This window comes from Thalassophryne amazonica, chromosome 4 (genome assembly GCF_902500255.1).
Source record: "Thalassophryne amazonica chromosome 4, fThaAma1.1, whole genome shotgun sequence".
In the NCBI taxonomy this organism is placed as follows: Eukaryota; Metazoa; Chordata; class Actinopteri; order Batrachoidiformes; family Batrachoididae; genus Thalassophryne; species Thalassophryne amazonica.
Window position 1 is genome coordinate 94,939,251 of NC_047106.1, and position 14,856 is coordinate 94,954,106.

The 14,856-nt window shown below is 45.7% G+C and overlaps 1 protein-coding gene across 1 annotated transcript in view; it reads left to right on the top strand.

Moving 5' to 3' along the window:
• Window positions 1-14,856, top strand: part of igsf10 (immunoglobulin superfamily, member 10) — a 47,233-nt gene that overhangs the window by 14,811 nt on the left and 17,566 nt on the right. The window contains exons 5-6 of the mRNA XM_034168807.1: window positions 7,991-9,784; window positions 9,880-11,205. Coding sequence (XP_034024698.1) covers window positions 7,991-9,784; window positions 9,880-11,205 — 3,120 coding nt within the window. The remainder of the gene's footprint in view (window positions 1-7,990; window positions 9,785-9,879; window positions 11,206-14,856) is intronic.

A 14,856-nucleotide genomic window follows, 5' to 3' on the forward strand; every position in this document is an offset into this window, starting at 1 on the left:
CAGCTCCCCCTGCTGACGAAGCTATGGACACGAGCAGGGCCACATTTAGGGCACCAGATAGACAGAGGAGGCTGGCCCGCGGAGCGTGTTTTGTTTGTGGCTCGATAGAGCATCAGGTAAGAGACTGCCCCGAGCGGTTAAACGCCAACGCCCGCCCCTAGAAACTGGGCTAGGGGTGGGCCGAGACATTCACTTGGGACACACCCACATTGCCACACGACTCCCGGTTACAATCCTTTATGAGGATTTAACCCTGAAGGCCCCAGCACTGGTGGACACGGGCTCCGAAGGGAATCTGTTAGACAGCAGATGGGCCAGGGAGATAGGGTTCCCTCTGGTGGCGCTTACCTCACCTGTGCAGGGGCGGGCACTAGATGGCTCCCTACTCCCTCCAATCACGCATAAGACACCACCTGTAACTCTGGTGGTGTCAGGAAATCACCGGGAGGAGATCGAGTTTTTTGTGACACCTGCTACCTCCCGTGTGATTTTAGGGTTCCCCTGGATGTTGAAACACAATCCCCGGATCGATTGGCCGTCCGGGGTAGTGGTTCAGTGGAGCGAGACCTCCTATCGGGTATGTTTAGGTTCCTCGGTTCCTCCCGGTTCCCAGGCTAAGGAGGAGGTCAGAGTCCCGCCCAATCTATGGACGGTGCCAGTGGAGTACCACGACCTTGTAGATGTGTTCAGTAAGGATCTGGCGCTCACCCTTCCCCCCCACCGTCCGTATGATTGTGCCATTGATTTGGTTCCAGGCGGTGAGTTCCCGTCCAGCAGGCTGTACAACCTCTCCCGACCTGAGCGCGAATCAATGGAGACCTACATCCGGGACTCTTTAGCCGCCGGGTTGGTCCGGAATTCCACCTCCCCGATGGGTGCAGGTTTCTTTTTTGTGGGTAAAAAAGACGGCGGACTTCGTCCATGCATTGATTACAGGGGACTGAACGAAATCACGGTTCGCAATCGATACCCGTTGCCCCTGTTGGATTCAGTGTTCACGCCCCTGCATGGAGCCCGAATATTCACTAAATTGGATCTTAGAAATGCGTATCACCTGGTTCGGATCCGGAAGGGAGACGAGTGGAAGACGGCATTTAACACCCCCTTAGGTCACTTTGAGTACCTGGTCATGCCGTTCGGCCTCACAAACGCCCCCGCGACGTTCCAAGCTTTGGTTAATGATGTCTTGCGGGATTTCCTGCACCGATTCGTCTTCGTATATCTAGACGATATACTCATCTTTTCTCCGGATCCTGAGACTCATGTCCGGCATGTACGTCAGGTCCTGCAGCGGTTGTTGGAGAACCGGCTGTTTGTGAAGGGCGAGAAGTGTGAGTTCCACCGCACATCTTTGTCCTTCCTGGGGTTTATCATCTCCCCCAACTCCGTCGCTCCTGATCCGGCCAAGGTTGCGGCGGTGAGAGACTGGCCCCAACCCACTAGCCGTAGGAAGCTGCAACAGTTCCTCGGCTTTGCTAATTTCTACAGGAGGTTCATTAAGGGCTACAGTCAGGTAGTTAGCCCCCTGACAGCCCTGACCTCACCAAAAGTCCCCTTCACCTGGTCGGATCGTTGCGATGCCGCGTTCAAGGAGTTGAAACGGCGCTTCTCGTCTGCACCCGTTCTGGTGCAGCCCGATCCTAGTCGCCAGTTAGCGGTTGAAGTGGACGCCTCGGACTCAGGGATAGGAGCTGTGCTTTCCCAGAGCGGGAAGACCGATAAGGTCCTTCACCCGTGTGCCTATTTTTCCCGCAGGTTGACCCCGGCCGAATGGAATTATGACGTCGGCAATCGAGAACTCCTTGCGGTGAAAGAGGCTCTTGAAGAGTGGAGACATCTGTTGGAGGGAACGTCCGTGCCATTCACGGTTTTCACTGACCACCAGAACCTGGAGTATATCAGGACCGCCAAGCGGCTGAATCCCAGGCAAGCCCGCTGGTCACTGTTCTTCGGCCGTTTTGACTTCCGGATCACCTACCGTCCCGGGACCAAGAACCAGAGATCGGATGCCTTGTCCCGGGTACATGAAGATGAAGTCAAAACGGAGTTGTCGGATCCACCGGAACCCATCATTCCGGAGTCCACTATCGTGGCCACCCTCACCTGGGACGTAGAGAGAACCGTCCGGGAGGCCCTGGCACGAAGCCCGGACCCCGGAACTGGGCCGAAGAACAGACTTTACGTCCCACCAGAAGCTAGGGCTGCAGTCCTGGACTTCTGTCACAGCTCTAAGCTCTCCTGTCATCCAGGGATGCGAAGAACCATGGCAGTTGTCCGGCAGCGCTTCTGGTGGGCGTCCCTAGAGGCCGACGTCCGGGATTATATCCAGGCCTGCACCACCTGCGCCAGGGGCAAGGCTGACCATCGCAGGGCTTCGGGTCTGCTCCAGCCGCTGCCCGTGCCCCATCGCCCCTGGTCTCACATCGGCCTGGATTTTGTCACGGGCCTCCCGCCGTCCCAGGGCAACACCACCATCCTCACGATAGTGGACCGATTCTCCAAGGCGGCCCACTTCGTGGCCCTCCCAAAGCTCCCGACGGCCCAGAAGACAGTGAACCTCCTGGTTCACCACGTCGTCCGGCTGCATGGGATCCCAACAGACATCGTCTCCGATTGCGGTCCCCAGTTCTCCTCGCACGTCTGGAGGAGCTTCTGCCGGGAACTGGGGGCCACGGTGAGTCTCTCATCCGGGTATCATCCCCAGACCAACGGGCAAGCAGAACGGGCCAATCAGGAGATGGAGCAGGCCCTGCGTTGCGTGACAGCCGCGCACCCAGCGGCCTGGAGAACCCATCTGGCCTGGATCGAGTATGCCCATAACAGCCAGGTGTCGTCAGCCACCGGCCTCTCCCCTTTCGAGGTATGTCTGGGGTACCAACCTCCTTTGTTTCCAGTGGTTGAGGGAGAGGTCGGTGTGCCCTCGGTCCAGGCCCACCTACGGAAGTGCCGTCAGGTGTGGCGTGCCGCCCCTTCTGCCTTGCTGAGGGCCCGGATGAGGTCAAAGGCCCATGCAGACCGTCGGCGGACCCCGGCCCCTGCGTATCGGCCAGGGCAGGAGGTGTGGTTATCCACCAGAGACATCCCCCTCAAAGTGGACTCCCCCAAGTTACAGGACCGTTACATCGGCCCCTTCAAGATCCAGAAGGTCATCAGTCCAGCCGCAGTGAGGCTCCAGCTGCCGGCCTCACTGCGGATCCATCTTGTATTTCACGTGTCCCGGATTAAACCACATCACACCTCACCCCTCTGTACTCCGGGCCCGGCACCGCCTCCTGCCCGGATCATCGATGGCGAGCCGGCTTGGACTGTACGCCGGCTTTTGGATGTCCGTAGGATGGGCCGGGGCTTCCTGTATTTGGTGGACTGGGAGGGGTACGGACCTGAAGAACGCTCCTGGGTGAAGAAGAGCTTCATCCTGGACCCGGCCCTCCTGGCCGATTTCTACCGCCGCCACCCGGACAAGCCTGGTCGGGCGCCAGGAGGCGCCCGTTGAGGGGGGGGTCCTGTTGTGTGGGCCGCCAGAAGAGGAGGTACTGCTGGCCCACCACCAAAGGGCGCCCTGTCTGGAGTGCGGGCTCCAGGCACCAGAGGGCGCAGCCGCCTCACAGGAGCAGCCAGGGTGACAGCTGTCACGCATCACCTGCAACAGCTGTTACCAATCATCTGATCGGCAGGAGTATATCAGCAGGACGACGTCTCCACCTCTTTGCCGAGATATCGTTCTACCTGGAAGGTAATATTCTCAGCTCACTGTGTGACAGTAATCTTTTGTGACTTTGTGCGTTGTATAACAGACTCCTTTTCCAACGAGAGGTGGAGGTAGTTTTCCTGCCGTGCGGATTGCTGGGTGCAAACGCGCTCTCATTTAACTGTTCTTTGTTCCTCGCCAGCAGTACCAGGTCCGACACGCGGAGGCAGTGGCCACCTGGGAGTTCGGGACTTGGCGGCTCCAGTATTCCCGGGGTCCTGTGGCGGAGGAAACCGTGTGGTTCCGGTTCTACTTTGGAGAGGCGTCTCCTATCTTCGAGCCTGCCCACACGACACCCTTGTGAATTGAATTTTGTCCATTGTTGTAATCTGTTGTATTTGTTGTGCACGTTCGCAACAGTAAAGTGTTGTTATTTGACCTATTCCATTGTCCGTTCATTTGCGCCCCCTGTTGTGGGTCCGTGTACTTACACTTTCCCAACACATTAGGCTGCATGGGGAGCATTGGTGCATAGCCATTTTCAGATCTCTCCAGAGATGTTCAATCATATTCAGGTCTGGGTTCTGGGTGGGCCACTCAAGGACATTCACAGAGTTGTCCTGAAGCCATGCTTCTGATATCTTGGATGTGTGCTGAGGGTCATTGTCCTGCTGAAAGATGAACCATCGCCCCGGTCTGAGGTCAAGAGCGCTCTGGAGCCTGTTTTCATCCAGCACGTCTCTGTACATTGCTGCATTCATCTTTCCCTCAATCCTGACTAAGTCTCCCAGTTCCTGCCGCTGAAAAACATGCCCACAGCATGATGCTGCCACCACCATGCTTCACTGTAGGAATAGTGCCTGGTTTCCTCCAAGCATGACACCTGGCATTCATGGCAAAGAGTTCAATCTTTGTCTCATGAGAGCAGAGAATTTTGTTTCTCATGGTCTGAGAGTCCTTCGGGTGCCTTTTGGCAAACACCAGGTGGGCTGCCATGTGCCTTTTACGAAGGAGTAGCTTTCTTCTTGCCACTCGACCATAAAGGCCTGATTGGTGAATTGCAGCAGAGATGGTTGTCCTTCTGGTTTTCCTCTCTCCACAGAGGAATACTGTGAATGATCATCTGGCTCTTGGTCACTTCCCTGATGTTTTTTTTTTTAATTTTTTTTAAGACACCCATGCATAACAGAAATTCGCTCATATACAAATGACCAAACTCATAACAGAAAAGTCAAAGACGAAAAGAAATATAAGAAAATAAAGCAAATACATGGTGCCTAAAGGCGTAGGCAGAAGAAACGCTTATCCATGCCTACCCTCCTGTATAAAATCAATCAAACAGGCATATAGGCAGAAAGTTTGACCACATTACACCCATTTTGGCATCTCTTCACTGGCTTCCTGTCCCAGTGAGATCAGATTTTAAGGTTCTGCTACTAACCTATAAAATTATTCATGGACTGGCACCTCCCTACCTAGCTGACCTAATTAAACCTTATGTACCGGCCCGGGCTTTACATTCTCAGGGTGCAGGACTACTTTGTGTCCCTAAGGTGAATAAGAAGTCTGCAGGTCACAGAGCTTTCTCTTATCGTGCCCCTGTTCTGTGGAATGATCTCCCTGCGTCAATAAAACAATCAGATTCTGTGGAGACTTTCAAGTCCAGACTTAAGACGCACTTATTTTCCCTTTCATATGGCTAGCATACTGGTGCAGTTTTGTTTTACGCTTTTTACTCTTTTAATTAATTTTTATTAGTAATTGAAGTGGGCCGCATCCTCAACTTCACCTAAATTCTGGGTCTTTTAGTGAAGCTTAGGGCTAGTGGCTGGCGATCAGTGTTGCCACAGTTACTTTGAAAAAGTAACTTAGTTACTTTACTGATTACTCAATTGTAAAAGTAACTAAGTTAGATTACTAGTTACTTTTTTAGTTACTTTTCCCAGCTGCCGACAACAACCCTCTGTCACCTCAACATGACAATGATACCTGTTTTGCCAAAACTCACTTTATAGTCACCCTTTCTTGACTTCAATGAAAATAAATACTTGTTTTATAAAAAGTAAAATAAAGACGTCTTTCTTGACCTCATATTTAACTGTTGACAGCACTGTAACAGTAAAACTTGCAATTTCGAGCCTACATTGTTTATAAAGGTAACTATTAAATTCTAACATTTTTCTAACATTTAAATTCTCTCTAAACATTTTACTTGTCGAAATTATTATTATTTTAAGCAATATTAGTTGTAGTAAAAAACGGCTTCAAAATTGCACCTTTAATCTAGGGGTGTTGTGGGGGAGGGGGCACATCCTTGCCCCACGCCCCCATTCCATCTGGATTCGCCCCTGCTTTGGCGTTTGAGCACAAAGAATGGATAACATTTATTTATGCAGAAAACATGACAAGATTTACAGGTAAGAAAGTTTTATTGCGTTTTCACATCATGTGGTCCTCAGAAAGAGAGTTTAGGTGCATTTGAGTGGAAAATAGTGTTAGTTGTTGACGCGTCGCGGAGGATCAGCTGTTTTTAACGACCAGATACGGAGCGGCTCAGCTCAGAATTCTAAATAAAGGAGGAAAAAAAGTATAAAAATGTCTTTGTAAAGCTCAGTGCAGGTGTGCTGATCACCGCGCTTTAAGAGGTGAGGACGAGTCGAGCAGCTGCAAAAAACCGCGGATTAAAAGCTCACAGCTCACTTAAAGTGGGCAGTTCAGTCGAACCCCGACCTCCTGCCCACGGACCAAGTTTAATGCTGTTATCGACCCACAATGAAAAATAATAGTAACGCACAGTGACATGGAGAAGTAACTTTAATCTGATTACTGATTTGGAAAGATTAATGCGTTAGATTACTCGTTACTAAAAAAAGTGGTCAGATTAGAGTAACCGGCATCACTGCTGGCGATCACCTATTTCTTCTGTTTTTCTTGTTGATTAATGCTGGCAAATTATACAGTATTTTTTGTTTTTCTGATGCCTGATTCTGTTTTTTCTCTGTTTAAGGTGTAGCTCCATCCAGAGATGGGAGTTGTGTTTGTGTTGGCGATCCTCCTGTCCTGTGCAGTATTTCACAGATCACGCCTCTTCGTCCTGACGCCACGCCTTTTTCCACTCACACCTGGCTGCAGGTGGCTTTTTCCGAGTGACAAACACAATTATGAATAGTTGTTGGCGCTCTTTTTTCTTCTGGGCGAGAAGATTCTTATAAACAGACACGCAGAACACAGAACACTGTAAAAAAAAAAAGGCATGCAAAATTGGACTAAAAACTCCGCGAAACTGCGAGGCCGCGAAAGGTGAAGCGCGTTATAGCGAGGGACCACTGTATTCTCTTTTCACATGTCAGTAATTCTTGACATGTGGATATTTGCTCGCTCAATTAATAAGACACACCTAATTTTTCAGATTTCTTTATTTTTAAAGTGTATTTCTTTATTTATCTTATTGTAACAAACGAATGGAGAAGACAAAACCTGATTGCAGCACGGGCGAAGGGAATGACAACACTACAGTTGTAATTATCAATTCCATTGTCTAAAACGATCACACCACATAAAGTTAAGCTCAGCGCTGCTCTGGCTCCAGGCTCGAAGTCTGGAGAAAAAGGCGAGCAGCGCTTTCTTTGCAGTCAGCGCTGTGGCCATGGATCGTGCTCGATAGACCAGCAATCCCACAAAAGCGGGATTTGTATTGATTATTATGAAGTATAATCAGGAAAGTGTTATTTATGTAACATATGCATTGATTTGTATAATGGCACTGTTTATCAGGCCGATCATATTCATTTTTAGGTGGATTCCAGCGCTGGTTCATTTTGGCGTATAATTTACGCCACCTCTTGACCTGGTGTATATTTTCAGTGCAGCGTACGCCAACAACCACATTGATAAATGCCAAGTAGCGCAGCCATTTTGGCGTACACCCCATATACGCTCAAATATCGCCGTACGCAACGTTGATACATGAGGCCCAATGTGTTTATATATTTTGTTTGACACTAACTGGTTTTAGTATAGCCCTATTAGTCTGCTAATATGTGAGTGTGGCAGTTGTCTTACTTCTGTTTCACATTACCTGATTTGAAAACTTTTTTTATTGTGAAATACACTCAGGAAAATATGGGTTATAAGATTTAAACATTGAACTTCATGCAGAAAGTGGCAGAGGTGTGCAGAAATGATTTTCTGGTTTAAAAGTTTCTTTGACTAACGTTTTAGACTGATAGTGGAACTCTTATCTTTTATGCACAATAATATGTACTAACAAAAGTATTTTTTTTTTCATTATTTTTGCCATAGGTGGTGTGGTACAGTTAAGCTGCAAAATTCTGGGTGACCCAAAACCTTTGGTGGAATGGATTTTACCAGACACAACTAAGGTCAGGGCCCCATTCACCAGTGAGGACAGAAGGATCATAATAACAGCTGAAGGAAAGCTTACTCTGCGGGGTGCAGATACCTCAGACACAGGCCTTTATTGGTGCATCGCTACAAATTACCTGGATGCAGATGTCCTGAGTTTTCGAGTTACTGTTCTGTCTCCTGATGTGGAAGAAGCTGATGTCAGTGGTGTCCAACTCACAAAGCCACTAGGGGACAATCTGTTGTTTGACTGTGGCTCCATGGGAAGTCCTAAGCCATCTGTTCAATGGATACTCCCTGATCATACAATATTGCAGAAGTCTCAAGGTACCAGAAAGGTGTATGAAAATGGAACCCTGTTCATTCAGGGTCTCACAGAGAGGGACAGAGGATTTTATAGATGTTTGGTTGCAAACATCTTAGGAGTTGACCTGCTGGTGTCTCAAGTGACAGTGACTGGAGAAAGGCTTGTAAAGACCAGTTTGGACATTGATGGGTCAGGAATGGCAATGGAGACTGCCATGGATCCCAATTTCCCTGACATCACAGCCTTCCTCAGTGAAAGCCCCACCTCCAGTGTTTCTGATCGAGTTGGTCAGGAATCATGGACCATCCACTCAGATCGACCTTATACAAAACTACGGTCACAGGGTAGAACAAGCTCTGTTGGTCATCTCGGACAGCGAAAAAGGGGTTCAATCAGCAACAGGCGTATCTGGAGCACAAGGATTTTTGATAAAGCTCATAGGAAAGTAGACCCCCAGAAATTTGCTGAATTTATGAAAAAAGCTCAAGATGCAACAAAAATAAAAATGGAAACAAAAACAGAGACAGTAAAATATGAGGACCCCCAAAATGATTTATCTGGTGACGGAGATTTTGTCGTTGGAGAGGATCATAATGAAGAAAATCAGAGCAAGTGGACTGAAACAGCGACAGCAAGCCAGGGCGGTCTTTTTGCTTCAACAGAAATGGATCAAACCATTGGCATGGAAACCACTGCTAGAAGTCACATTAATTTTAATCGAGTAATGGAAAACACAAATATTTTCAAACCAGAGTCCCACATACAATCAAACCCTACAAAAATCAAGTCTACATTGATACACTATCCAAAACAAATAAGTGAAAGTCAAATCGATTCAGTTACACCATATATGTTTACAGACAACAATTTCAGCCCTAGTTTTCACAGGACAAATGAAGTTTTTTCACTGGACAAAAAATACAAACTTTCTTTAAACTCTCCTGAACTCAGTGTGATGGGTACATCACAACAACTGTTCTCAGGAGAACAACATGAAGACCCAGAGACATCCACTGGAATGATGTTCTCCTTTGTAACAAATCCTAACATTATTCCAATGAAGGATGGTGTAGGCCCAGTGGAGGTTATCGTACACACAGCCACAGACCAAGAAAGTCACACCACATTCACGGCCTTCACAAGCACAGAGAGACAAAAAGATGAGGTCACCTTTCAAACAACTCAAACAATAAATTCTGCACGCCTTCCTTCAGGATCCACCATCGTCTCTCAGCAACAAATTCGTATCATTCCAAAGAAAAATGGCCGAAGAGGTGGCCGCCGGAGGACCTTCCAAGGGCGCAGGAGGATCATCAAACCTAGCAGGATCACAGACATACAGTCTTTCATCAGTCAAGTTAAACAGTCCCCAGTGAAAAAGGAAAGCAATACCACTGTGCCATATGAAATAAAAATGACCAGAGGTGCACAAAGCTTGTTTTAACATTTCAAGTATTATACCTGCTATTAGTATTGCATTTAAGGCTAATATTTCACTGTTTCTCTGTAATTTTCTCAGATTGTGACTGTGATCAAGATGGGATGAAGACAGCACCCACTGATTCATCTTTACACAAAACAGAGCAGCGTGCCTTCACAAGAGATACTGCAGCTACTCCCAGTAGTTATTATATTACTCCAAATTTCAATTTTAGGCCAGAAGGTTCCAGTGACTATATTACCTCAATTGATGGGCTTGGATTTGACTCTGTATTAGATCCATATGTGACTCCAAATAAAGAATGGCCACTTTCTTCTACGACCATAACAACAACTACCTCTAAAGTCATCCGTGGAAGAATTCCATGGAACAGACTGTTTGGAGAAGGAGAAAAGCAAAAGATACTGGAAAGGCTGAGTAGACCATTGTCCCCTGCAAAAATCTCTACTACTACTGAAACTATGACAATGAACCCACAAACATCCACTGCTGCACTGCCCATCACATACTCTCCTAGTGCATCTGAGACTGTCTCCACATCACAACACACAAAAAGCACAGAAAGTTTGTTCGATGATTATGGAGATTTGTCTTCTGCAGATTTTGAATTCAGAACATTTGGTCCAAGCCTTTACCGTCAGACTACAGTGAGTCCATATTACCTGTCCAGGTCATCCTCTACTACTGAAACAGCTCTGGAGTCAAAGACTGTACTGGCTCCACCCATTGTCAAACCACCTTCAATGACAAATCCTGATGAAACTTTGTCATCTGGGTCTGGGGGATTCCCTAATATTTGGCCTGTAGTCAGACAGAAGCCTGGTAGGAAAAAAGGGCGGCTTGGACAAAGACAAAGACCCTTTAGACGCCAGAGACCATTGAAGAAACCTAGCTTTACTAAATTACACTCAGCTACCACAGTTGACATTCTTACAACAGAGGTAGTAACTTCAGCTACCCCCTACAAACCAATGACATCTACCATGAAAGACCCACATACAGTAGCTCAGAGCAGAGTCTCCGGCCATATTAGACCACCAACATGGAGCAACATACATCACACCACACCTCAGCCCATGATTAGGAGAACCAGACCAACTCCACCGACTAGTGGAGGAAGAAAAAAAGGTCTTAATCTTAGTGCAGTAAAAGTCCATACAGCAGAACAAGGATATCCTACCACCCCTACTCCATACAACAACAAGACCATCACTGGCGAAGAGACTACACGTTTTCACTTTGGTTTTGAACATTCAACAAAAGCTATGGCAAAGAAGCCCAAAATAATTGGGGGAAATGCAGCCAGCTTCACCGTGTTGTCCAACTCAGATGCCTTCCTTCCATGTGAAGCTGTGGGAAATCCAAAGCCTACTATCACCTGGAAACAATTCTCACCAAGCACAGGTACCAAAAAAGAACACACATTTCATGGTAGATATATTACAGTTCTTTTTTTTTCCTAAAACTGGAGGTGAAATCTCACTTCATTACAACATGCTCAGATCAGTTAGTTATGGATGGTAAATGGACAGCATTTCTACAGTGCTTTTCGATGTCCATCAGAAGCTGAAAGTACTTTACAACAAAGCCCCACATTCACCCATTAAAACACACAAACCAGTGGTGGGCACAGTTCCGCAAATCTGTTAACCGCTAATTATCAAAGCTAATGTTTTCATTATCGTATTAGCTTTTCAGATAACTTTAAAAACCATCAACGGACCAATTAGCTTCCGATAAATTTAGGTCTGATAATTTTTAGACTGCTAACATATTTTTGCACGCATAGTGAATAAAGCTTAACAGTTAAAAACATTTGTGAAGTCTGAAATCAAAGATTTTAGTATCTACCTGGCTACAAGAGAGAAAAGGGAAAAAAGATAATTTCTTTTTAAACCATACTGACTTGCCGGCATATCACACATGTCAACAGGCATACAGTTTTAACTTATGGTTAAAATTTTAACCAAACTAATTCCAGACAAGTTATTATGGCATTTTATAAAGTAAAAATATCAGCTATATATGTTTTAGTTTTAAAGTAATGCACTAATGTTGAAGATTTTAGTGTTTGGACACACAAGCTGCAGTGCATTATGAGTAAAGTTTCACAACAGGAAAAATGCATTGAGACACTCTGATCAGGCTGCACTTTAACTGCTGCACACGGACAACAGCATTAAACTCCTTGTATATTGTGCCTAAAACTCTCGTGAATATATTCTCTGGGTTTATACACGTTATTGTGTTTGTTTTATGCTAGAAGCTCAGGTTGTGTGAGCTGTGATTGCTTCCTGTTCATGTCATTCTGGGGGAAAGTGAAGTTTGCTCTTTCATGTCCTGCTTATTTTCCTTTACAACACTGTTTGCCCTCTTTGTTCCAGAGTAATATATATAAGATGTCTGAAATTCGGTTTGTTTATTAAATTTCACGCAGATTAAATGTAGCAGACACAGATTATTTGATATATTTGTTTTAGCAAGTTTTCAGGGTCTAAACTGCCGCCAGTAGATGGCAGTGTTCATGGCAGTATTCACCCTATTGAGATATCCCATAATCCTTTGCGTGTCAGAGAGTTGCTGTAGCCTCTTATGAGAGGTGTCAAATCCAGCTTCAGAAAGTAAAAGTCCAGCCACATATTTGTTCCATCTTCCCAATAAACCAGCTGATTGTAATTAGTTCAGCTCTTCAGGCAGGTGGATGAGCTCATTATTGAGATCACCTGTTTTAGGTGCACAGGCAGAAGCAACACATGGGAGGGTTTGTACTTTCTGAAGCTGGATTTGACACCTCTGCCTCTTATTAATGTGATGAAAAGCATAAAAAAGTACATTTTGGTTGTATAATGTTCATTTACAATTGTTGCCATGTGGATTCTCTGTGCTGTAGACCTCAACAACTAGGATTAATTTAAAAGATTTGAAAGATTTTGAGTTTTTCTGTGAGCAATCCAATGAAGAGATGTGTGATATTACCCTCTTGGTGAACGTAATACAAAGCCAATTAACAGGGGTGCACGTAACTGGTACTCATGGTGCTTGTGCGTGCTAAAAATAAATGATGCATAGCAGAAAATATGAGGGGAAGCGCTTCATAATCAATCAATCAATCAACTTTTTTTTTATATAGCGCCAGATCACAACAGACAGTTGCCCCAAGGCACTCTATATTGTAAGGCAAGGCCATACAATAATTATGAAAAACCCCAACGGTCAAAACGACCCCCTGTGAGCAAGCACTTGGCTACAGTGGGAAGGAAAAACTCCCCTTTAACAGGAAGAAACCTCCAGCAGAACCAGGCTCAGGGAGGGGCAGTCTTCTGCTGAGACTGGTTGGGGCTGAGGGAGAGAACCAGGAAAAAGACATGCTGTGGAGGGGGGCAGAGATCGATCACTAATGATTAAATGCAGAGTGATGCATACAAAGCAAAAAGAGAAAGAAACAGTGCATCATGGGAACCCCCCCACAGTCTACGTCTAAAGCAGCATAACCAAGGGATGGTCCAGGGTCACCTGATCCAGCCCTAACTATAAGCCTTAGCAAAAAGGAAAGTTTTAAGCCTAATCTTAAAAGTAGAGAGGGTATCTGTCTCCCTGATCTGAATTGGGAGCTGGTTCCACAGGAGAGGAGCCTGAAAGCTGAAGGCTCTGCCTCCCATTCTACTCTTGCAAACCCTAGGAACTACGAGTAAGCCTGCAGTCTGAGAGCGAAGCGCTCTAATGGGGTAATATGGTACTACGAGGTCCCTAAGATAAGATGGGACCTGATTATTCAAAACCTTATAAGTAAGAAGAAGAATTTTAAATTCTATTCTAGAATTAACAGGAAGCCAATGAAGAGAGGCCAACACGGGTGAGATATGCTCTCTCCTGCTAGTCCCCGTCAGTACTCTAGCTGCAGCATTTGAATTAACTGAAGGCTTTTTAGGGAACTTTTAGGACAACCTGATAATAATGAATTACAATAGTCCAGCCTAGAGGAAATAAATGCATGAATTAGTTTTTCAGCATCACTCTGAGACAAGACCTTTCTGATTTTAGAGATATTGCGTAAATGCAAAAAGGCAGTCCTACATATTTGTTTAATATGCGCCTTGAATGACATATCCTGATCAAAAATGACTCCAGGATTTCTCACAGTATTACTAGAGGTCAGGGTAATGCCATCCAGAGTAAGGATCTGGTTAGACACCATGTTTCTAAGATTTGTGGGGCCAAGTACTTAAGCAATACCGTCTAATAATACTGCCTAAGGGAAGCATGTATAAAGTGAATAAAATTGGTCCTAGCACAGAACCTTGTGGAACTCTATAATTAACTTTAGTCTGTGAAGAAGATTCCCCATTTACATGAACAAACTGTAATCTATTAGACAAATATGATTCAAACCACCGCAGCGCAGTGCCTTTAATACCTATGACATGCTCTAATCTCTGTAATAAAATTTTATGGTCAACAGTATCAAAAGCAGCACTGAGGTCCAACAGAACAAGCACAGAGATGAGTCCACTGTCCGAAGCCATAAGAAGATCATTTGTAACCTTCACTAATGCTGTTTCTGTACTATGATGAATTCTAAAACCTGACTGAAACTCTTCAAATAGACCATTCCTCTGCAGATGATCAGTTAGCTGTTTTACAACTACCCTCTCAAGAATCTTTGAGAGAAACGGAAGGTTGGAGATTGGCCTATAATTAGCTAAGATAGCTGGGTCAAGTGATGGCTTTTTAAGTAATGGTTTAATTACTGCCACCTTAAAAGCTGTGGTACATAGCCAACTAACAAAGATAGATTGATCATATTTAAGATTGAAGCATTAAATAATGGTAGGGCTTCCTTGAGCAGCCTGGCAGGAATGGGGTCTAATAAACATGTTGATGGTTTCAATCAATCAATCAATCAACTTTTTTCTTGTATAGCGCCAAATCACAACAAACAGTTGCCCCAAGGCGCTCCACATTGCAAGGCAAGGCCATACAATAATTATGAAACACAGTCTACGTCTAAAGCAACATAACCAAGGGATGGTCCAGGGTCACCCGATCCAGCCCTAA